Genomic DNA, 23504 nt, shown 5'->3' with positions numbered 1-23504 from the left:
GGATGCTTCTGTGATGGCACAGAACAAGGCATCTGGGGGAGATGATACTCCTTGCTCTAAATGCTCCTCTGCATTTATTACCGCCATCTGTAATTTCAGCTCCTGTCATATTTCTTTCCCTGTGTCCCACAGGAAAGGTCATTCGTCAGGGATCAGATGTCAGCCCTGTCCGTCAACACAGCCGAGGCAGGTGCCACGCTGGGAGCTAAGGTAAGTGTGGCTCATTTGCTGCTTGGGTTGAAACAGAGGGGTGGCTTTGCTGATGGTCCCCCTGGTGGGGGACACCCTGGCTGCTCCCCCAGCCCCCAACCCAGGATGATCCCCTGCAGGCCTGATCCACACCTGCCTCCACCCCAGCCCCACCTGCAAAGGCCCTGCGATTCTGCTCAAGCTCACATGCCTTCGCCTCCCAGCTCAGGTGTCAGATGACCCGGGGCCCACATTCCAGTCCGTCCACTGCTACCATTACGACTTTTTGCCACATGCAGATGCCACTTGCACTAGTGTATTAAAAAACTTGTTTTTCTTTAAATGGACTTGCATACCAATGAAATACACTTCTTTAAATAGGAAATTTTATATTTCAACTGTAAATGAAAAACCAGTTTTGCTTGTATAAAGAGCAGGTAAGTGCTCATAGAAATAGAACCCAGTAATTCCAGGTAGAAAATGTGGAAGGAGAGAGAGAGCCAAGCCAGGCTGGCACCCGATGGAGACTTTCTCCTGTTGTCATTAGGAGTATGGAAGAGGAATTAGAAAGGGACTAATTTTCTTGCTGTGCAATTCAATGTCATTTAAAACCCTGTTCCCGAACTGGCTGAACCTTCCCTTCTCTAAGAGGACGATGATCCCACTTTGAAAAAGAGCGAGTTGACCCAGGGCTGCCATCATTTATTGGGCAGGTGCTTGGCTGGGGTGAGCAGGTCCAGGTCCAGAGGGCATCTGCCCACCAATCCACGCTCCCAGGGCAAGGGAGTGCAGAGACTCCTGGGGGGCTGGCGGGGGCCTCTCTTTCCTTAACTGGTCTGTAAGCTTCGGGAGGCCAGAGCATTGCTCCTGGTAAGCACACTAAGAGCTCTGATCCACTGAGCGTGCCCTGGGGTTTGCACTCTACGAGCATAATCCCACTGCATTTTCACCAGACCCATGCAGGAGAAAGGACACCAAGGCCTGTGGCTTCTATTTCTTGGAGTGTCTCTGGGTCCCCTTTATGATGTCCTGCAAATAGCAAGTGCACCTGTGGTGGCTGGTTGAGTCGACAGCCATTCACATACTTGCCCTAAGTGAAGTTGTCACTTATGATTTATCAGGTAACCTGATATTTTAAAATCTGTGACAAGACATGAACTATCTTAAAACTGTTGCTAAGGACCATTGCCTGCTTTATTGTCTTTGAAATTTTATTGCATGATTGAAGGGCTTATATTAAAATAATAGAAACCCAAAGCAAAAATTGTCCACACTCCTATCCCTAAATCTAAGCAACTTCATTTGTCTGTGTTACCCTCTAGATCTTGTCCGTGGGCATATTCAATTGTCAGGTGTCTGTAACGTCATCGGTAGAATGTTAGAATCGACGTCTTCAAGTCACATTGGGGCATGCAGTTCCATTTCACTATAGTCCCTTTTCCTTGCTTCTCTCCACCTTTCCTTTTCTACTCCCACTCCACCACCTCCCCCATCATAATGCCAGTTTTATTTGCATATGAGTATCTGAGCAGGGAAAGGTTGTGCCTTCGTTTTCAACTGGAGGGAGACGTGTAGTCTTTGGAGTTTCCCCTAGCGTTTTCCCCCAGGATTTAGGCGAAATGCTGCCATCTTCGCCAAGTGCATCAGACCAAGTCCACTTCGTGCTGGGGACTCTGGTGAGTTCCACAAGCTCACTCCCTCCTGCTGGGACTTCACTGATGACTGACAGCTGGTTCCCTTGAGAGGCGGCCCTTCTAGAAGATTCTGTGATATGGGTAGAACAAACACATAGTCAGTGAAAACCTTCTCATCTGTCTACCTAGTTATTGTGATCGTTGGTTGTTACTGAGTTGTTATTTGATAGTGCAGATCAAATACGACACTTCTCAGAACAGCCGCAGATAGATACATTTCCCTGTGTCCATCTTATAGAGATCATCTGTAAGATCAAGAGCAATGGCCTTGGCCCTGGGCAAATTCCAGCCCAGTGATTCCATACCTCCTGCCAAATGGGACCCCAACTCCCCTTTATACACTCCATGTACAAATTCTACAACTGTGGCTTTGCTTTTTAACATGACTTTGCAGACTCACAAGAAGTTGTAAAAATAGTTCAGAGAGTTTCTGTATACCTTTCACACAGCTCCCCCCAAGAATAACACTGTATATAACCATAGTATGCTTTCAAAACCAGAAAACTGACTGTGGTACAACACTATTAGCACAGGTCTCAAACACAGACCTTATTTGGACTTCACTAGTATAACTAGCTATTATTTTAACAAAAAATTTACTTTTCTGACAAGAACTAAACGAGGTTCTCAAGGTCCAAAGAGCCACAGTTTTTATGATGGAAACTTCTAAAAAATAATTCAAGATCTCTATAATTCATTATCTTTTCTCAGGCTGAGTTTGCACCAAGATTACAAATGTGCTGTTCTTTTCTGCGCAGACATGGTGCCATGAATCCTTGAAAGGGCCTGTGTATGATAGGTGTGTCCCTCTGGTCCTGGAAGGGCCAGCTTCACATGCGTGGAACCCGGTCAGTCCCACAGGGCCCTGTGCTCAGAAAGGCCCTGTGCTTGGTTAATGCTCTACGGTCACCATCCTGAAATTCTGCGTATCTGGACAAGGGGCTCCCATTTTTATTTTGCACTGGGTGCTGCAAATTATGTAGCCGGTCCTGAGTCTTAGGGGTTGCGTACGTCTCATTCACAGACTTTGAGGCCATGCTCATGGCACAAAATGAGTCTTATAGGGATTTTGTGGACCCAAGATGGGGCTCAAAAATCTTATATTCTCATGCTCCATCCCCACAAAGCAACTATAAAACTCACCCATGGATTTCAGCTATGAACACCTACACGGCTATCGTTAGAATTATTATACCTTTAGCGCAGAAACAAAAGGCAATGTGATTACAAGAATTTCTGGCTGTGTGTTTGTATCCTTGGGTAATTTATATGAAACCAATGAAGACTTCATTCTTTTTACTTGAATTAATTAATTTTTCATTTTTTAAAAAATTTAAGGGTCGTGGCACGTTTTTTGATCCAAGAAGTGTGAGAAACAAATACCCTCCTCCTGTAAGTACAGATGAAGATGTTATCATGAAAAGAGTTACCTTACTGTCCTGATAGCCATGGGAAGCCCTGAAAATGGGAAACTGGGAAGGGAGGAGGTGAGAAAAAACATACCCACCCAATATCCAAATAGGCCAAAAGAAGTGAATGTGGGAAACAGATGAGAAGTAAATAAAGTACCTACATCTAGACTTGAAAGCATCAGAGTTTTTCAGTCCCTGGCAACTTTCCTTTGCTGCTGAGAAGCTAAGAACTTGGTGAAGGCCTGAATATTCTTTTGCTTTGATTCTTTACAGATTTGTAGAAGTTTTGAGCTAAGGGGGCCATTGAAGCCATCTAGTCCATCTTTTCCCTAAACCTTACTAGCAGCAGAATCCTTCCTTACAAATGAGATCCTACAAAGAATGCCATTATAAATAAAACAGAAAAGAGGTGTTTTTTATTAGTACCAATTTTGAAGTACATTAACGTTTATAACATATACATATTGCCAAAGCAACAAATAAAAATAGTGATTCGGTTGAAAACAACAACAAAAAAGAAGTTAGGCATTGTGGAGGCAGTTTGCGAAATTTTACCTTAGCACCTAATTCATTGCCTCACGTTGTTGAAATTAGTTCTTAAAGTATCAAGAAAACTTCAATTCATGCCAATAAGCAGTTTCAAATATTTTTTAGGGAGCTCAATTGATCATATCAGGTTCTCTTTGATTCAGCAAACAAGAGACAAAAAGCATCATTCAAGTTTCATAAAAGCAAATTATAAAATTTTTGCTTTTATTAACATGTTGGGGGGACTCAGTGTAAAAGATGTAAACCCTTCTCCATTATATTAGAAAAATAACATTAAGTATTATTATTAAAATAATCTTCCCTGAAATGAAATTCAAATACTCTTGCCGAAGTATCTTTGAGAACTCACAGGTCCTGGGGACACAGCTGAAGCCAGGGTCTCAGTGCAGAGAGGCCGGGTGAAGGGAAATGGTGCTGTAGGCCAGAGTGGACACACACGGGGCAAAATGCAGCAAAATTCAGCATATGGTAGGCCCTAAAATTGGCTCAAGGCAAGTTTGGAGACTGGCGCAGCCTCTTCCACTGCCCGGGAAGGACCGTGGTGTCTGACCCGTGAGCACGTTGGAAGAAGGGCCTATGTCTCTGGGATCGTCCTCTTAGAGGCCCACGGGAGCTAGAGGGTGGCCAACTGAGGGCACAGCATCTCTGGGCAGCAGGTCCTCAGGGCTGTTTGTAGGGGTCACCCCTTGCTCTCTCTTTCGCTAAGTGTGTTTAGTTCAATTCACAATGGTGGGGTGTGCTGCGTTTATGTATATAGATAGATATGTGTACAGATAGGGGTGTGTGTGTGTGTGTGTATGTGTGTATCCTCATGGACATGTAAAATTATTCCAAGCTTTACAATTTTTTTACATACATCTTCTGGAGTGCACTAAGTACCCCTAAACCCAGGGGTTATCAGAAGTCACTTCAGCCATAAAGCCATCAGTGTTTTAGAAACACAGATTGTATCATGTCACTCTCCAGTTTAAACCTTCCCAGCGGCTGGCCATTGCCCTGTAATAATCTGCAGCCCTGAGGCCTAAGGCCGTGTGGTGGCCTCTGTCCTCCACCTGCAGGTCTGAGCTCCCGCCAGCCTCCAGGCCTCTGCTGGCCCTTCCTTCTCCCTGGCCGCTCTGCTCCTGTCTCCTGGTCCTGCTCCTGAGAGGTCCCCAGGCTCAGGCTGGGTGAGGTCTCTCTTGCACCTTCCACGGTCATCACTGTGTTTCTCTCACCCTGGGTGCTGGCCCCGTGCCTGCATGAGCCCAGGAGTGAGGCTGCCTCACCTTACCCTGTGTGGGCCTGACTTACATGATGCAGTTGGGGAATCTGTGGGTTCCCAGGCAACCCCCACATGGTGCACGCTGCGTCCATCTCCTCACTGCTCTAGCCCACTCCTCAGCCGGTACCCCAAGACCCAGGTCCATGAGCACTTGCCCGGTGAATGAGTGGAGGGCGGCACACCCACGACCACACATGAGGTGCGGCTGACCCAGCAAGGACAGGAAGAGGAGAAATTAGAACCTGGGGAAGAGCCATGTGGTCGGGGGAGCAGGAAGTGGGATGAGGTTCCCTGTGGGAATCAGCTGTTTGCTAAATCTCGTTTGTGGAATGGTCCCAAAGCCCACTGGCCAGGCTTGCTCGGCTCACTTCTTCCCTAGAAGCCAAGGCGTTGAAGGGTCTATCAGTCAAAACTGGCAGGGCCTGCCCTCTCTCCCACCACACACATAGGTGACATCTGATCAAACTGCCCTTGGCCCGCTGTCCCTCAAGGAGAGCTCTGGCAGCCCTCCGCCCAGCGGTGGCCCCCTGTGTGCTGGCCAGAAGAGGCCATCACCTTGGGGGGAGCTGTGAGTCCTTGGTGGTGTTAGGACTCTGCTTCTTTGCTTTGTAGGTTTACCTGGATACTGTGGTGCCCAGAGGACCCCTGGAAGTGAGGGTACGAGTGATGGCAGGGATGCTGAGTCAGGTAGGAAGGCCTCTCCTTGGTGGTGAATGGGTTCTGCTTCCCCATCTGGCCCCACACTGACCTGGGGCCACTTCCTCCTAATCACTGTGTCAGTCAGCTTGGCTGCATAACAAAATACCACAGATAGGCAGCTTAAACAGCAGACTATTTTTCTCACAGTTCTGGAAGCTGGAGGTCTGAGATCAGGGCACCATCATGGTCAGGTTCTGGTGAGAGCTGTCCTCCTGGTTCACAGATGGTCACTGTCATGCTGTGTCCTTATGTGGCAGAGAGAGAGGGAGAGAGAGCAAGTTCTCGGGTGTCTCTTCTTATAAGTACTCTATTCCCGTCGTGAGGGCCCCACCCTCATGACCTCATGTAACCTTAATTACCACCCAAAGGCCACACCTCCAAATATCATCACATTGGGGGTTAGGGCTTCAACACAGGAGTTTGGGTGGACACAATTCAGCCCATAGCAAGTGCTTTCATGGGAATCCTCATTCCAGGGGCATTTCTGCAGATCAGCACAGCCTCAGACAACAGTGAATGGTCTCTTTCTGTGAAATTATGAAAGATGTGGGTTGACTGTGCTGGAGGGAATTATTGGACAATAACATTGTCTCTCCTGGAAGGTTCCTCAACACAGCCACCCTCTATTCTTGGGCAAATTAAACAGTGATTTGGGAGTTGGGGCAAACGCATGGGTAGTTTAAATGGAAGGGGCTGGAGCAGGTGCTGTGGAGAGACGCTCTCTGTGTGTGCCTGCCCCCAACCCACGCAGGGAGGGATGCACACAGAGGCTTCAGGTGCTGCTTCCGACCCTAAGGAGCCCCATACGTTGCAGGAAAGTTGGGGCTCAGACCTGTGAAATAATAAGTGCAAAGGAATAGATCAATGCTTGATGGGCGTCGTCTGCCAAGAGTTACTTTACTTGGCAAAGTCGTGGATGATAATCACTGTGTACCAGGCCCTGTCCTAAGGAATCAAAAGGTATTAACTCAGTTCTTGCATCAGCCCACCAGGGCAGGTGCTATTATTTTCCTTATTATAAAATGAGGAAACTCAGGGACAAAGAAATTAGGTACCTCATTCAAGACCAGTCTGTAGAAACGTCTGCGACAGTGGGGACAAGGCCCTGCCCACCATGGCATTTACCTTCTCTCGCGGCTCCCCTGCAGCAGCTCAGTGGTGCTGACATCCCCAAGGGAGACCCTGATTACCCACCTCACGTCTACGCAGAGCAGGGCAAGTGTGAGCGAGTAGAGACCCGCAGTTCTCTCGCCTTCTCCGAACATGACCTGTGGCCTGACTTGCTGGACTCTTTGGGGCCAAAGGCTGCTCCACTCGAAGAAATATATTCTGAGTCAGGTTTTCGTTTCTTAAAAACTGCATATTATGGTGAACTGGAATAACTCATGAAGGGGAAATCACTTTTCTAGAATGTTTCTTCCTTACTTCCTTTTTAAAAAAATTACCTTCTAGTTCTTGAATGAGGTTAAACTGAGTCTGGATTAAATGCTTGGACATTTGCAGACCAGACATCTTGAACCAAAGTGAAACAGCAGGTTATACTTTATAAAAATTCGATTTGTCAGGCAGATTTTCTAGAGAAACTTGAATTGTGTAATTCCTTGCTTCAGCTCGTGGAAGCAGCTCATGGCTGCTCATAGCCCAACTCTGAGGGTAAATAAAATATAATCCACTGATTACCCCCAGCTATTTGGGAAAAACTGGGGAAACAGATTTTTTAAGTGCTTATTTAAATTTCTATAATTATGATTCTGCTTCAGTTTAAGTGAAAAATAGGGAAATGTTTTCTAGAACATTTGTGATCAGTATTTTTAGTGATTTTTTAAAAAACATAAATATTAGTCCCATTGTACTTTTTGAGTAGATAAATAGATAATATATTTTATCATGAGAGAAATGATTATACTTAAAATTTATGAGCAGTACATACTAAAAAAACCAAACAGACATAATTTAACTTGCATGTATTATGTAAGTAAAATAACTTAGGAGACTTTGAGTGAATAGATTCTGATTAAATTTTATCTACACACAAAACCACAAACTTTAATTGATTTCTACATGTCCACCTATCACTAGTGTAAATTGTGGGGGAGGGGATAGTTTCCTTTAAATATCTAAAAAAATGTAAATAGTAGGACATGTGCCCTATATATACTCAGTTTTCTTGTCTGAGTAATAGATAAGAAACTGGTTAAGCAGAATTTTAAATGCTACCAGGACACTTTAATGTATATATTAGATATCTAAAAGCCTGTGGCAAATTCTACAAAATTTATATAATTAATGAGCGTAGTCTTTTGTTAGTCCCCTCTTGAACCTGAGGGATAAATCAGGAGAAGCACATTTATGTCAAATGAGTGAAATGCTATATTAAACCTAAGTTTTAGCTGACGCAAGCTTAAAACTTTCCCTTTCTTTTTAAAGAAGCTGTGCAAATGCTTACTTTAAAGAGATCTCAAGAATTTGTACATAGTTATTTCATGTATCACCTACTGCTTTGAGTAACTGAAAAAGAAGAAAAACCATCTCCAAAGCATTGGAAAGTCTAAAGCTGACTCACAGTCGTGTAGAACAGCTATGCTAATGCTGGAATGATTCCGAGGAGAGTATAGGACATTTTCTGGGTAATTCAGGATAACAGTAATATCTTAGGATAGTATACTTTTTGAGTCTGAATGGTTGCTAAGGATCAGCATAGGTGGTCACTGGACCTTCCTGGATCTGAGGCAAGGGACAGAAAACTATGGCCATGGGGTAGATGTGGCCCACCGTCTGTTTTTGTGAATAAAGTTTTATTGGCACACATCTGTGCTCATATGTTGTTTAAGGGCCTCCATGACCCCTTTGTGCTGCCATAGCAGCGCTGAGTAGTCACGATGGAGACGTATGGCTCACAAAGCCCAACACATTTACTTCCTGGCCTTTTAAAGAAAAAAAGTATGCTGACCCCCTTGTCTAAGGCATTCTTTTTGGGAACCCCACATTGTAACAAACGTATTAAGATATATCCGTACTCTATGTTAAAAACAAATACATTGCCATACAGTTAAGGAAGGTTTTAGATAACTTTGCTTTGGGCTACGGGTAACTTGGCCCATTCACTAATGGTTATGAAATCTGGGCAGTTGTGCGTATTTGTGAATTCTTGCATTATGAGGCTCTCTCCAGCTAATTGTTCTCAAAAGTAATAAAATACTCATGAAAAATTCATGAATCCCAAATTTAACACTTAGCAAGAACAAAATGTTATCTTTTGTAGGTACTTAATTAGACATGTATTAATTTTGATTTTGCTGCTTTCTTTGTGTATTTTGAATCCTATATATAAGTTTTCGTAGGTCTCAAGCCTTTGGGATATATTGTGCAGTGGAGACACTGGCCCTGTTGGCATTTTATGAAGCATACCTGGCATGTAATACTTTGACTCTTCCCTTTAGACGCCAGACTATATTATATATTATCACCTGTCCCAACTGATGTCTGCAGGGAACATCCTTGGATGTTGGCCGGTTCTCCCCACAAGTTCATTTTCAAGTCTATCTACATGCTTAGAAAGGTTTCCATTAGAAACATCAGCACCAGGAGGTTTTGGAAAAAAATGTTAGCCTCCAGTGGAATTTATGTACACTCATGAACTAAACGAAGTCTTACTAATGGCAACGAAGAAGGCAATAAAACAGAAATAGTAAATATTTTCCTAGAAAATGTGATTTTATTAAGAACATTAGCCTCCAAATTACTTAGCAATCCAAAGATAGCTGCCATCTCATAAATTAAATATTTATTTTGCATTTCATCAATTTTGGGTTTCCATTTATATTAACGGTCTCATTGGCTTTATGGAGTTTTTCATCAGAGGAGTTTGTTTTGCTTACTTTTATGATTTACTAAACACAGAAGCTATCTTGGTTGTTAAAAACTTTCCCAAGTGAGGGACTTCCCTGGTGGCCCAGTGGTAAAGAATCTGCCTTCCAATGCAGGGGATGCAGGTTCGATCCCTGGTCGGGGAACTAAGATCCCACATGCCGCGGGGCAACTAAGCCCACGCACCACAACTAGAGAGAGAGAAGCCTGTGCACTGCAGTGGAGATCCTGCGTGCCGTGACTAAGACCCAACGCAGCCAAAAATAAATAAAATAAATAAGTATTAAAAAAAAAAACTTGCCCAAGTGAAACACTAACCCAGGAAATTTTATTTTATGTGCTTGTAAAGTAGGCATAGCAACAGTCCCCTCAAAGATGGCATGTGGGCAGAAGACTGCAGACCTTGGGTAGTCATTGTCTCTCCTGAAATGTGTGTGTCAGAGGCCAAACAAATCTGCCATCAGGAAGAAGGAAGAGGAGAAAGAATGCTGGAGATATAAAAACAGGAAAGACTTGTCCTTTCATTTTTCCCAGCATGAGGACACTGGTGCTGGAATGGCTGCAGCAACTGCTAATTGTCTCAATATCTGTCACTTCTCCTTCCTCAATAAAAGAACCCTGAATTTTTGGCCATCGAGAATGGGAATGACACTTCCCACCCTCCCTTGCAGCCAGGTATGGCCATGTGACTACGTTCTGGCCAATGGAAGGCAACTTCCAGGAAGTGTCCTTGAAGCATGGAGATGTAGACTCATCTCTTCCCCCTCTTCTCTTCTACTGGCTGGAATGAAAATGTGATGGCTGGCATAGGAGCAGCCATCCTGGACATCGTTGTTAGAGCTGACGCATGGTACACCAACAGGATAGAAGGGGTGGAGGTCTCTGACACCAGAGAGCCCTACTGGACCCATCCCAGGACTCCCTTACTCTGGACTCAAACTGAAAGAGAATTAAATATGTCTTGTTCAAGGCCATGCTATTTTGGATTTTCTGTCACTCATGGCCAATTCTAATCTTAACTGATACAAAATATAGGACCAAGGTAAGCAAGCTGTAAGTAGGAGAGCTGAAACTTGGGGCGTTGGCTTATGGATGTGGTCGGGGGCAGAGACTCAGATAGTGGGGGCTGGAGGACAGGTGACCCATAAGGGCAGAAACAAAGCATTTGCTAACCACTCTCCTCTGTTGTTTTTTGAAAAGCAGCCCTTGCTCTGAACAAGGATTGAGGAAGGAAATGGTAGGAGAAATTCATAATGTAGAAATGCATTAGCTGCTTCTCACTGCTTATAGCAAAGTCCCACAAAAGAGATGGACATGGGTGACTGCTGGCCAGGGCGGGTGTGGCATGAAAGGTAAGGCAGCTATGCTCATGGAGACCATCTCTGCCTGAAGCCCGCAATCTAAATTGACTGAGAACTGGGTAATTTGGAGCCTTGCAGGGTTGAAAAAAGCAACCGCTGCATCTCTCAGATGACATCAATCATTGGAAAGGTTCTGTGCAAAGCAGTGCACTTAGTGGAAAATAAAACTAGTGCCCCGTCCTACCAATTTGTAAGCCTTGTGGCAAAAGTCACTTTAAGGATGTTGCCTTCCTACCCAGGCCTGTTGCTTCAGGTGACTCAAGGTGGGCGGTGCCATTGTGCTGAGGGACAGGAGACGTTGGCCAAGCGAGCGTGGAGGCCAACAAGGACAGGCCAGACGCTCCAGGGTTATAAACTATGTCTCAACAGAGAGAACTGTCTGGAAACAAATAGATCAGAAATCTTTACGTTTCTGAAAAAATGCTTTGCCAAAGAAGCCACAGCATGGTCTGAAAAAGCCTGCGATTGTTCAACCCCAAAGCAATCCCTGAAAACAAGGAGCAAGCTGTGAAAACCATGCAGGTCCCAGGAAGGGCATCCCCTCCGGTACCCACGCCGGTCAGCTGTGGCAGGGGAGACAACAGCAAGCACGCAGGTAGGGGCCGGGGGTGGCGACGGCTGCAGAGGTGTCTTCACTGTTCCTGCCTCCAGGATTCGCTCATGTGTATGGATCAATGATAATTGTGTTTATTAGTTTGCTTTTCTCCAAATGGGCATTTTTATTACAGGCGTCTTACTGTTCTTACTTACCTACCTTATGCTGGGTGTATTGGGAACCAGGAACTTACGATTTAGTTTGTAGGTTGTAAAACCATGAAGAACCTCGTCCATATCTGTTGGAGAGGACTGGGCTTTACCCTGGGATCTTGGATTGTGAGCCAGATGCAGTAATTGGGTGGGGCTTTGCACTTGATTCCCTTGGGGCGGGGGTGGGAGGGGTTCTGTGTGTAGAAGAAGGGCAAGCAGATATGTGGGCGGCCAAAGCATGGACGGCTGCGGAGACTGCTGTCCCCCAACCCCCACTGTCCCTTCTTTCCTTCTTCCCCAAGTTTGAGTGAGGGCTACGGCCTCCTCAAGTGAAAATGACATTTCCCAGCCCTCCTTGAACTAGATGTGACCAGGTGACCATGTTCTGGCCAATGGGACTCACATTGCAGAAGCAGAAGCATATGTGCAGGTGCTGAGATGGGTCCTTGAGGAGAACAGGATGCCTCTTTCCAGCCCTCTCCTCTCCCTGTAGGCTGGAACATGGCTGTAAAAGCAGGCTATCGGGAGACCTTGGGAACGGAGGCTTCCGACCATGGGATGATGTGTTAGAGCCTCATCCCTCACCCTGGAGACCATGAGAGCCTGAATCACCTCCCTTTTTACAAGAGAGAAATAGACACTCTCTATTTATAGGGGGTTCGTGTTCTGTCGTTCACAGCCAAACTTCGTACTAATTAACTCAGGTTACATAACCTAAAAAACAAACCAATAAATAGAAAAAACATTGACATAACAAAATATGTGCATTATGCTTCAGAGTGATTACCTGTGTAGTTAATTTTATTCATTGAACAGATTTTTTCCATTATGTTCAAATATTTGTACAATGAATGTTTCATTCTTCCCTGTGCTGCATGAAGGCTAATATAGTTCTAAGATTATTTTCCAAAACGGTTGTCACTACCCTGTGACAAGACTCTTTTAAATATCCTTTTTTCTGTCCACACGGTATCATTTTGAGCTTGGGTCTGATTTTTGGAAACTGCCGAAAGGCGTTCAGGGCCTCGCCGGGTAAGCAGGTGAGGGATCAGCCTGAGTGACAGCACTGTGGGCTGGGAATGGGGCTGAAGGTGGAGGATGGGGCCCACAACCCGTAAAACGTTTGAGCCCATGGGCATCGCTGTGCAGCTGGGCCAGGTGAGCTCAATCAATTTTATTCTTTAGTTCTTGCCTTGTGATGTTCAGAACCCCCTAGGATTCTGTGGCAGAATGAATTCACATGCCTGGAGAGGCGGTGTTACCAGGATGCTTGTGTCAACCAAGATGGTGCTGTGTCTGGCCATCAGGAGGATCCACACATAGATCTGAACCCATGAAGGAGGCCTTCACCAGGGAAAGGTCGGTGAGCATTTCCCGGGTTTGAGGAATGATATCGCCAGGGTCCACTGTTCAGGGTCTCCAGACCCTGCAGTTTCCATTTTAACTAATCATTTACATAACTAAGTGAGGGAAAAAAAGAATGATTTTATTGCTATTCTTGTTCACATCGTCCTAATGAACCACCTCCAACAGCTGGAATTCACTCTATGTTTTGCAGTGTCTGTGGGGAGAAGCCCAGTTTAATGAAGTCAGCAGCCGCTGAGAGCTCTAGGAGGCTGTGTTTTAAAGGCTCCTTCCACAGGCCAGGTGTCCCAGGGCGATTTTGCTCCCAGGGACCCTGGGTGATGTCTGGAGACACTTTGGTTGTTACGACTTGGGAGAGGGTGCTCCTGGCAAGGGGTGGGTAGAGCCAGGGATTCTGCTAAACGTCCCACAGGGCACAGGATGGTCCCCACAACAGAGAATGATCCAGTCCAGAGGGCCAACAGTGCCAAGGTTGAAAAACCCTGCCCTAGACCCACTGAGACCCGCTCTGAAATACCGTGCGGACGGCAAGAAGCTAATGACCTCTGTTTTAAAAGAACTGCCTCTCTGAGATGAGCTGAGAGACATGATATTAAGCAGTACAGTAAACTGTGTATCTCGAGGGCTCCCTCTGGGCCAGGGCTGCCACCCTCACACGACTTACCCTGGGTTTACACTGTTCTGTCATCAAAATGCTCTTAAGCCACTGCTTGTGGGGACTGAAAACAGAATAAAGATAATTAGACAGGAGTTGCTCGCCCCTGACCAAAATCAACCTAGAGTAGACAGAACTCATACGTTACATGCCTTCAACCCAGAAAAATGAACTCATTGTGCTAAACACTATGCTTAACAGGAAGTCTACATGGAATCTTCAGAGTTCTCAGAGCCCAGAGGCAGGCACAGGCCCACAATGGGACACGTGGTCTGAAGAAGGGTCCGGCTCCTGGCTGTGCAGGGCTCTGCCACCCCCTTGCTGGAGACTTCCCTGGTCTGGGCATCAGCATCTACCTGTAAGACTGAGGGTTCATTTTGGTGGATGGTTTTCCCACCTGAGTTCCCCAGAGTCTCAGCATTTTCAGGGACATCAGTGTGACCCAGGATCAACTATGGCAGAGGAACTTTGGTCTGTTGGTATTATAGGTATCTGTATGTCTGTCTTTCCACAAGCATCTCCTCACCCTTCTTCTGGGAAAGCACATATGGGAATTCCTACGCGCAGTTCCCTTTCTCTTCATCCCCTGCTCACATGCGCTCTAGGGGTGGATCATGCATGACCTAGGCTAGTTAGCGTAGCAACCATAATTGGCTCAGAGATGAGCATGTCAGCCAATCTGAGCCAATGAGGGTCAGGCCAAGTTCTACTCAAGTCTTTGGGTAGGGCTGGAACCTGAGTGGGTATAAGTGCAGGGGCAGTTGCAGCCACTTTGCAACCATGAGGGGAAGCTGCAGAGCTTTGGGGGCAGAGGGCACCGCATCAGGCAGTATGAAGGGGAGCTGAGACGAGAGAAGGACAGAGCCTGGCTCCTAATAACCTTGCTTTTGTCCTGCACCAAGTTGTGACTCCACAACTTCCCCTGGACAATTACCTGTACTGATAAGGTTACTTTTGTGCCTAATTCAGGTTTTTAGAAACCAGCCTGAGTAAGAAAATTTCCTCAAATGAAATGACTTGCTTCAAAAGTTTTAACTAGGAGTCAAACTTTCCCAGAGACCCCTCCTCGTGAGCTACTGCCCCTGCTTTGAGTGGCTTAAAGGGACGGTGTTGTTGAGTTGGGCCACAGCTGACAAGGGCTGCATCAGAATATTTATGAGGAAATGATGAAACCAAGACTAGCAGAGCCTGGGAAATGGAAACACTGGGCTTTGACCCAAATGGCCCCTTTCAAGAAAGTTCTTTATTGTCACTGAGGTTTGAGTCTCTATATTTGTGCATGTAATAGATTTCTCCTCCTTAGAAAGGTTTGGTTATGGATTCAGGCATCTGAAATTTAATACTTGAGAGTTAATTGAATTTAATTAATTATTTGTAAAAACTTCCTCATGTTCTTTAGATGAAAGGAAGGTAATATTCATGAAATTCTGTTTGTAATTGCCCATCTGTTGCATTTTGTGAGCAGCTTTGCGAGATATGCAAGGTTCTTTGGAAGAAAGTCTGAGGGAGAGCAGGAAGGGGACAGGTGAGAGGGCTGCATGATTCCTGCCCTCACTCTGGGTGTTCATCAGGGGCCGGGAGGTAAGCACTGTCTTTGTATTTTCACCTTCCAGATCTATCTTTTTGAAGATTTTATTTCCTACTTTGGAAGCATATTAACTTAATCTATCATGTGATTTGTAAATCGATACCCCCAACAGACAGCTGTCTGCTTCTCTTAGCATTTTTTTTTTTTTTTTTTTTTGCGGTATGCGGGCCTCTCACTGTTGTGGCCTCTCCCGCTGCGGAGCACAGGCTCTGGACGCGCAGGCTCTGCGGCCATGGCTCACGGGCCCAGCCGCTCCGCAGCATGTGGGATCTTCCCAGACCGGGACACGAACCCGTGTCTCCTGCATTGGCAGGTGGACTCTCAACCACTGCAACACCAGGGAAGCCCCTCCTAGCTTTTCATAACATTGGTGACATGGAGTGGAAGACTTGACTCATTCTATAAGTCAGTTTTTAATATGGAACAAACACTGAGTTGTTCCTCAAAAGCCGTACAGGCTAAGAACAATTTAAAAATAATTTAACAGTATTATAATTCAATAACTATAATTATTAAAATGCTACCATATAGGCCTGAGTGTTGGAATGAATGGGAGAAGTTGGCATGAGAAATTAACCCTGAAATTAATTTCTACGTTAGTCAGGGAAGTTAGTGCAAGCAGCTTGAACAGATAAATCCACAAATTCCATTCACCCAACAAAGGTTTATTTCTCATGTAGGCAAAAGCCAGTAACTGTACAGTTTGGGCCTCCAAGTTTGCTGCGGCAGGGAAAAGATGAAGAAATCACAGTGGCTCTTAAATTCTATTGGCCAGAACTTAAGGGAGGCTGTGAGACGGAGTGGAACACATGGATGCTGAAAGCACAGTACCTCTCCACCACCGTGAGATGGATTTCTATTCTTGTGTTTGTTAGTCAGAAACTAAACTTGAGACTCTGATTGATTGATTGATTTAAACAACACAATCTAATTCAATCTTTTTTTTCGTTTTTTAAAATTTATTTATTTATTTTTGGCTGCGTTGGGTCTTCGTTGCTGCGCACGGGCTTTTCTCTAGTTGTGGCGAGCAGGGGCTGCTCTTTGTTGCAGTGGGCAGGCTTCTCATTGCGGTGGCTTCTCTTGTTGCAGAGCACGGGCTCTAGAGTGCACGGCTTCAGTAGCTGTGGCTCGCAGGCTCTAGGGCACAGGCTCAGTAGTTGTGGCGCACGGGCTTAGTTGCCCCGTGGCATGTGGGATCTTCCCGGACCAGGGCTCGAACTCATGTCCCCTGCGTTGGCAGGTGTATTCTCAACCGCTGCGCCACCAGGGAAGCCCTTGATTTATTTTTTTGGCCACGCTGCACGGCTTATGGGATTTTTGTTCCCTGACCAGGGATCGAACCCGGGCCCTTGGCAGTGAGAGTGTGGAGTCCTAACCACGGGACTGCCAGGGAATTGCTGGCAGATTTAGATGGTGGAATTATGAAGAACTTGAATGTAGCCCTAACATATTTCCAACCCTGATGTCCCACAGACGATGAAAACACTGTGTATGGAAGACATACTGTAGGTGTTTAGAACATCTGCTGTGGTTTGGGAAAAGGCCAGGACTTGAAATCAGCTCCATCATTCACCTCCTTTATGGTTGAGTTTATTCAACACTTTGAGCCTTCGTTGCTTTGTCTGTAAAGTGAGGAAGACAATGATCCCTCTCCTGTAGGTTTTCGAGAAATCATTGGTATCACCATCATCAACATTCTCATCACCATTACTACCACCAGCTTCACCATCACCATCATTATCACCACCATCACTGTCATCACCACCACCACCACCACCACCGTCTCCGCCATCACCACTGTCATCACCATCATCACCAACACCACCACCAAGATCATCATAATCACTTATTATTTAGACACCACATTTCCATGGAAGGGTCTCTAAATGCTAACTTCTAACTCCTATTGCCGTAGCTTCAGAGAGAACTCCACTTAAGTTTAAGCAGTGGTGCGTACAGTGTGAGGGTAATGGGAAAATGTGAGGTGAGCTGGGGACTTTGCATCTGTGGAAGCATCTACAGATTCTCAGTGGTCATTCAGCTTCTGAGCACTGTCCCTACGAAGAAATAGGCTAGTTCTGAAACGATCACACTGAGGGCTTGCATAAATACAGGTTCTAGATCTAACTTAGGAAGTCTGGCTACAGGTCTGGGAACCTGTATTTTAAATAAGATTGTTAGTAGCTCTTGAATAAGTTGTGGATTATTGTTTAAGTTCAGCCTGTATACAGACTGCATCCATTCATGTGTTCATGCATTTGACGAATATTTATTGAGCACTGATTAAGGCCTATGTTAAACATTTCCCTACGTTATTTCTCACATGCTGTTATCACCCTCGTTTTGTAGATGAGGGAGGTAGACTTGGGGACAACAGACGAGTAACTTGCCCAGGGCCACATAGCCAGGAAGTGAACAGGGGACATTTGAGTCCAGAGCTCACATTCCTTATCACCCCTTAACAAAAAGGGGTCTTTGCAAGGAGCCAGCAGAGCATAATAGGCAGTAAAATTGTCAGGCCACCCCAGGGCTAAGGAGAATGTAGTGGGGGTCATGTGTCTGTTCTCGGAGGTTAGGGCCTTGGAAATGGCTTCCTGGAGCAGGTGTCAGTTATCCAAGTGGGCAAGAGGTGTGTGTGTGTGTGTGTGTGTGTGTGTGTGTGTGTGTGTGTGTGTGTGAGAGAGAGAGAGAGAGAGAGAGAAAGAGAGAGAGAGGGAGAGAGAGAGAGAGAAAGAGAGAGAGAGGGAGAGAGAGAGGGAGAGAGAGAAAACATGGCAGAGGAAATAACATATGCCAAGGCCTGGCAATAAATATTTTTTCCGGCGTGAACCGTGGGAACTGCGCTACAGTGGTGTTTCCTCTCCACTGGTTTCATTACTGCTTATCAGAGGCACACAGAAGAGTTTCTTTTTCTCTTCCTACAAATTTTAATAGAAGTTCCTTTAAAGCATTGTAGGAAGAAAAAGAATAACTAGCATGTCAAACCCATGAAATTATATATGGTAGTTCTTGGGATGCAGCTAAAGTTAATATACTGGTTAAGAAAGTGCATGAGTAGCAATAACATTACGGAGTATGAGAGGGAAGGTAAAAACAGTGAAGGTGGAAAGCCCAGGAGCGCTGAAGATTCAGGAACCCTGGGCCAGAGGGTGTTTCTGTCCGTTCCAGCTTAGAAGCTCTACACTTGAAGTTTGTCCTGAGTGCCAATGGCTCTTTTGTCAGTAATGTCACATTCTTCCCAGTGCGGGCAACGGCGTCCCTGCTGCTGTTAACCATGAAGGGATGATTTGTTCCCAGTATTAAGACCTGCAGGGCCAAAGTCTGTCCTCGGAATGGTCAGGAGGAGCTTTGAGCTCTGGGGAAAGGGTCAGGAGGGAGGCCACACAGTGCTAAAGTAGCCGTGGGAGTCAGCCCAGCCTAGAGCAGGGACTCACAGTTCAAGAATGTTCTCTGAGCCCTGGGCACCAGGAGATGGGCTAAAAATACCCTGGTCGTGGGCCGAGGGCTTGCATTTAGAAAACTGCTCTCCAGAGGCAGCCCCGGGGAGAGCTGATACAACACGGGCAGCAGGCAGGCCGCCCAGCCACAAAGGTCAGCCAGCTCAGGGTGCTCACAGCTTCAGCTTCTGCCAAGACGGCCTTGGTACTCAGGCTCAAATGAAATGCCACTTCCAGCTCCTTTGCCTAAGAGATTTTCAGAGCTGTGCAGCCGAGCCCTCTGTCTGTTCTACTACCTTAACGGCAAGACTTTGCCGGCCCCTTAGCAAATGAACCCCTCGAGTGGAAGGGGGGGGCTTTAACCCGACAGGGCTTCAGAAATGCTCCCCCACTGTGTCTGGGAAGCTGCCTTTGAGATCACTGCAAGTCACAAGTAGATCTCACGGGAACTTGGGTGCCAGCAACATGCTTTCATGTCTCGGCTTCTGAGGAGGGACAGCTGTGGGCAGGAATTCTGTCCAACTCTTGCTCCTGACCAGCCTGGTGCAGGGGCTGGGGGAGCTGATTAATGCCCCAGCTATGACAGGGAAGACACGTAACTGAGAAATCACACGAAACGCGAGACTGCTATGTAATGATTTACGAGCACAAGCCGTCTCTTCAAGCAGACGTTCGTGGGGCAGGAGCGGCTCTTTAATAGTATAATTCACGGCAGCTGCTTTAACTGAGCACCTAGTACGTGGCAAGCACACAGAGCTTCTCTGTGTGCCATCGTACACATGGTACGATGTGTACGATGCGTACGATGGCACGTTCACCTGGCTGGACCCTTGCTGCCTCTGCTCTGCTCACCAGGGCCCCATGGGCTGCTTACACCCACTGCTGGTCAGGGGAGAGTGGGGATTGGCCCAGGGTCCTCGGGCACTGCTGACCTGCCTGGGTTGTTGCTCCCAGGTCTGGGCAGGCAGGGAGCCCTCGTTCGGTGCACTGAGTGATCTCATGGGCCTTGATTAATAAGGCCAGGTCATGATCCTAAGTCTAGTTATTTTTGAAGGTAGGATTTGGCCAGAATCCTGAGGCTAAAATAGAAGCCACACTTTGGATCCCTTGTGGGGTGTTACCCAGGGCTCCTGGTGACCTTTCTCCTGGCCCAGAAGCCTCTGGCTCAGACTAGAGTAGCGGTTCTCAAAGCAGGGTGCCCCTGGCCCAGCGGCAGTGGCATCACCCAGGAGCTCCTTAAAGAGCCTTCGGGCCTGCAGGCTCCGAAGCCAGGGTGGCGCCAGTGCTCTGGGTATTAGCAAGCCCTCCCGAGGGCTCTGAGGCTCAGGAGTCTGAGAACGATAGCTGAGGCAGATGACAGGTCCCCCTCACTTCCTTCCCCATGGTCCCTGAGAACTGCTGTGCTGACAGGCAGGGTTGAGGTGGGTCCAGGTGAGTGGGGCCTGATGGTGAGTTGTCCCTCTCGGGAAGGGCTGGGCTGGGGGCTGGTGTCAGGTCTCTGGTATGTGTGGGACAGTGAATGGTGCTGGCCCAGCTGGGCTGGTGTTTCAGGACAGGGCCCTAGAGAAGGGTGACCAAGTCACAGTCACTGAAAGCACACGTCTCTCCTGACGGCTGCTCCAAAGTGGCGAGGCCTGCTGAGGGGGCGCTTTCCAGGCTGTAGGTGAACAGAAAATTTGGGGACTCTGCTGTGCCTCAGGCTTCAGTATCCCCAACATCTCGAATGCACAGAGAGATCGGAGCTCAAGGCTAAACGTCAGCCTCTGCTTTGGACTTTGTTTTCACTGTGAAGACAGATTGGCCAAATAATGCACATTTCAGCTTTGGATGAAATACCCAGCAATTCAGGATCTGCGTTCGTTTGCAAAGTTTAGGTGCCCAATAAATCATTCTTTTGCAGAGATGCCATTAACTAATAATTCAAAGCTGGTAACCTTCATTCAACCGTGATTAAAGAACTTTTGCTGAATGGCAGGGGATGACATGTTTTTCTGAATGCCGGCAGCAAAATCTGCTTACACCATCCATCTTTACTTTGATAAACTGCCCTTAACTAAGAATTCCAGATGGAAGGATTTTAAATCGAGCATGGCGGTTGGCAGGTTCAGGTCAAACTCTCAATAATGATAAAGACTATTTTATTGCAAACTGTCTTCAGACGGGCGATATTCGTTTAGGTTCTGAAGAGCGGGCGATATTCCAGCGCTTCCCGGGCACTTACAGAATGTGGGCCATTCACACCCGTTGCGTAAGGGTGGGGCCACGAGGTGCAGCTTTCGCATGCTGTGTTCTTGGAGGGAAGACCAGGCTCTGGGTGTGCCCCTCCAGCCTGTCTCTCCCATGCTTGGCCTGCGGGTGCCAGCTGGGATGGCCTGGCCCGCATCCGTGACCAGGTCGTGTTTCTCCTCTGGCCCCCGGCCCCTCACACCGCCCCTCACGTGGCACTGGGGAAGTATGCCCCCTCCTGGCTTGTCTGCCTACCCAGCCCACTGCAGGCCAGCCTTCTGGGGGCAAGTGCTGTCTTACCCGCTTCTGTGGTACACGGCGCCTGGCACGAGCTGGACACTTCATCAGAGTGAGCTGCAGTAGCAGATGAGTGGACAAAGCCCCTCGCTGGTTCATGCTGAGGACGGATGGCTACAGGACACACAGCAACGATGGACGGAATGTGCCAGACGGGGAGCTTGTTAACATGCAGATGCCTGGGTCCCACCTCCAGAGCCTCTTTCGGCAGGTCTGGGCTGGGGCCCTGGGAGCCTGAGTTTAAACATGCTTGCCCAAACCCGAACCTTCTGCCCTTACCCTTCTTCTTTGCTTCTGAGAGCCGTGCCCACAGCCTTTGAACCGTTGGCTCACTTTTCTGACTAGACTGTGGTGAAGATGCTGGTGACAGGGGTCCCTGGTCCTTGAACACCCACAAACGAATGGTGCGAGGTGTGACAGGGAGCATGGAGGTCCAGATGGCCAAGGGACACCAACTTAGGGTAAACCTGTGAAACCTGCACGTTTATTCATCCGTGCAGCAAATATTTATTGAGAACCTGCTGTGTGTATCACACTGTGCCTCTCCCCGTGTGTGAAAGTTTGGACAAACTGTTCAGTCAAACTACTGGGCAAACCTTTGTGGACCTCTCCTCACATGCGGTCCGTGAACCCTCTGACACCTGGCTACTCAAAGTGTGGTCCGTGGACCCGCAGTGCTGGCACTGCCCGGGGAGCTTGTTAGAAATGCTGAATATTGGGCCCCGCCCTAGAACTGCAGCCCCTGTGTCTGCATTTCAATAAGAGACCAAGATCCCCAGGTGACATGTGTGCACATCGAAGCTTGAGACCCACTGGTCAAACACCCACCATTGGGCCAAACGTCTTATAACCAAGTATGTGTCTGTGACGGAGCGCATAGCTTTCATGTGATTCTCACATTGACCTGTGACCCCCAGAATTTAATCGTGGCCTCGGGGACCATCTAGTCCAGGGCTGTGTTGATAAGAAGTTGTGCTTCCTTGATCGAACCCTGTGAGCGATTTGGGATAAGATTTATGATGGGGCTCGACCTTATGCAGTGACGAAGGAGGTGAGCGAGTCTCCGGAAGGCTGATGCCTTTACATCGGGTGGTTGGCCCGAAGTTCCCGGCTTGAGCAGGGCGGCACACAGAGCAGGAGGGGCGGGGAGAAACTGGAGCCCCCAGGATGGACTAGAACCTGCCTCTGTCTCACACCACCTCTAAGCCCACAAGATGCTTGGCTGGATGGCCACCCTCACACATCGCTGGCCATGCACCTGGTCCACGACTCACTGGAGCTGGAGGAGCCGCTGGTCCCATTGCTGCCCCGGGACAATCAGGTGAGGCCCCGTCAGAGGCAACAAGCAGGAGCTTCCACAAGGCCCGGCCCATCAGAGCCCATTTCACGCCGCTTCGTGTCTGCCTTCCAGACGGCCCAGAGGCTACTCTCCTGGCCAACCCTGACCTGGAACATAGAGCAAAGAGAATGTGGGAGATGTAAGTCCCGCTCAGATGCACCGAGGCCGGGCAAGGTTCTCACGCTCGGCAGTCGCCAGGGCCAGGCGGTGCTGTGATGGGTGAAGAGGGACCGGCAGGGCTGTGAGGACCTCCATCCAGGTGTACATTTCAGGTAATGAAAAGTGTTGAGGAGAAAGTAAAGCAGGTAGTAGGACCGAGAGCCTCGGGGCAGTGGAGGCAGGCCTTGGAGTCCCCAGCCTGTACCTTCCCTCCTGAAAGTTTACAGTCAGAGGGGACCAACTAGTAAATAATGGCAGAAATCGATGTAAAAGGACAAGTATGATGAACGCACGTTTTAACCAGATTCCTGGGTGACCTCTTTGCTCAGTAGAGACTGAGAAGTGCTGTCCCAGGGTCTCCTTTATGACCACTGTATATTCCTTCTTTTAAACAAACACTGCACGTTTTGTGGAGGTGGGTGAGGGATTATGTGGCGAGAGAAGACCTAGACAGTCATCTTTGCATGTCTTTTGGAGTCTGGGAGAATTTCTGCCTGTTTAAGAATTAGAGAGTCCAAGCCCGTCAATGAGTTAAGGGTATATAGTTTACTTTGTATATAAACGTTTTGAGTCACTGGAGAAAACCTTCACAAATGACTTCTGCCCCCCTGAAGGGGGCAGTGTGTAGCCAAGCAGGCCTGAGACCCAAGCACAGGTTC

The 23504-nt window shown here is 47.4% G+C and overlaps 1 protein-coding gene across 1 annotated transcript in view; it reads left to right on the top strand.

Annotated features, from left to right (window-relative positions):
• Window positions 1–17273, top strand: part of CDH26 (cadherin 26) — a 71125-nt gene extending 53852 nt beyond the window's left edge. The window contains 4 exon segments of the mRNA XM_070043730.1: window positions 133–210; window positions 5718–5792; window positions 6953–7142; window positions 17047–17273. Coding sequence (XP_069899831.1) covers window positions 133–210; window positions 5718–5792; window positions 6953–7142; window positions 17047–17273 — 570 coding nt within the window.
• Window positions 17274–23504: the final 6231 nt, after the last annotated feature.

Source organism: Globicephala melas, chromosome 15 (assembly GCF_963455315.2).
Source record: "Globicephala melas chromosome 15, mGloMel1.2, whole genome shotgun sequence".
NCBI lineage: Eukaryota > Metazoa > Chordata > Mammalia > Artiodactyla > Delphinidae > Globicephala > Globicephala melas.
This window is presented reverse-complemented; position numbering and strand designations above follow the sequence as displayed.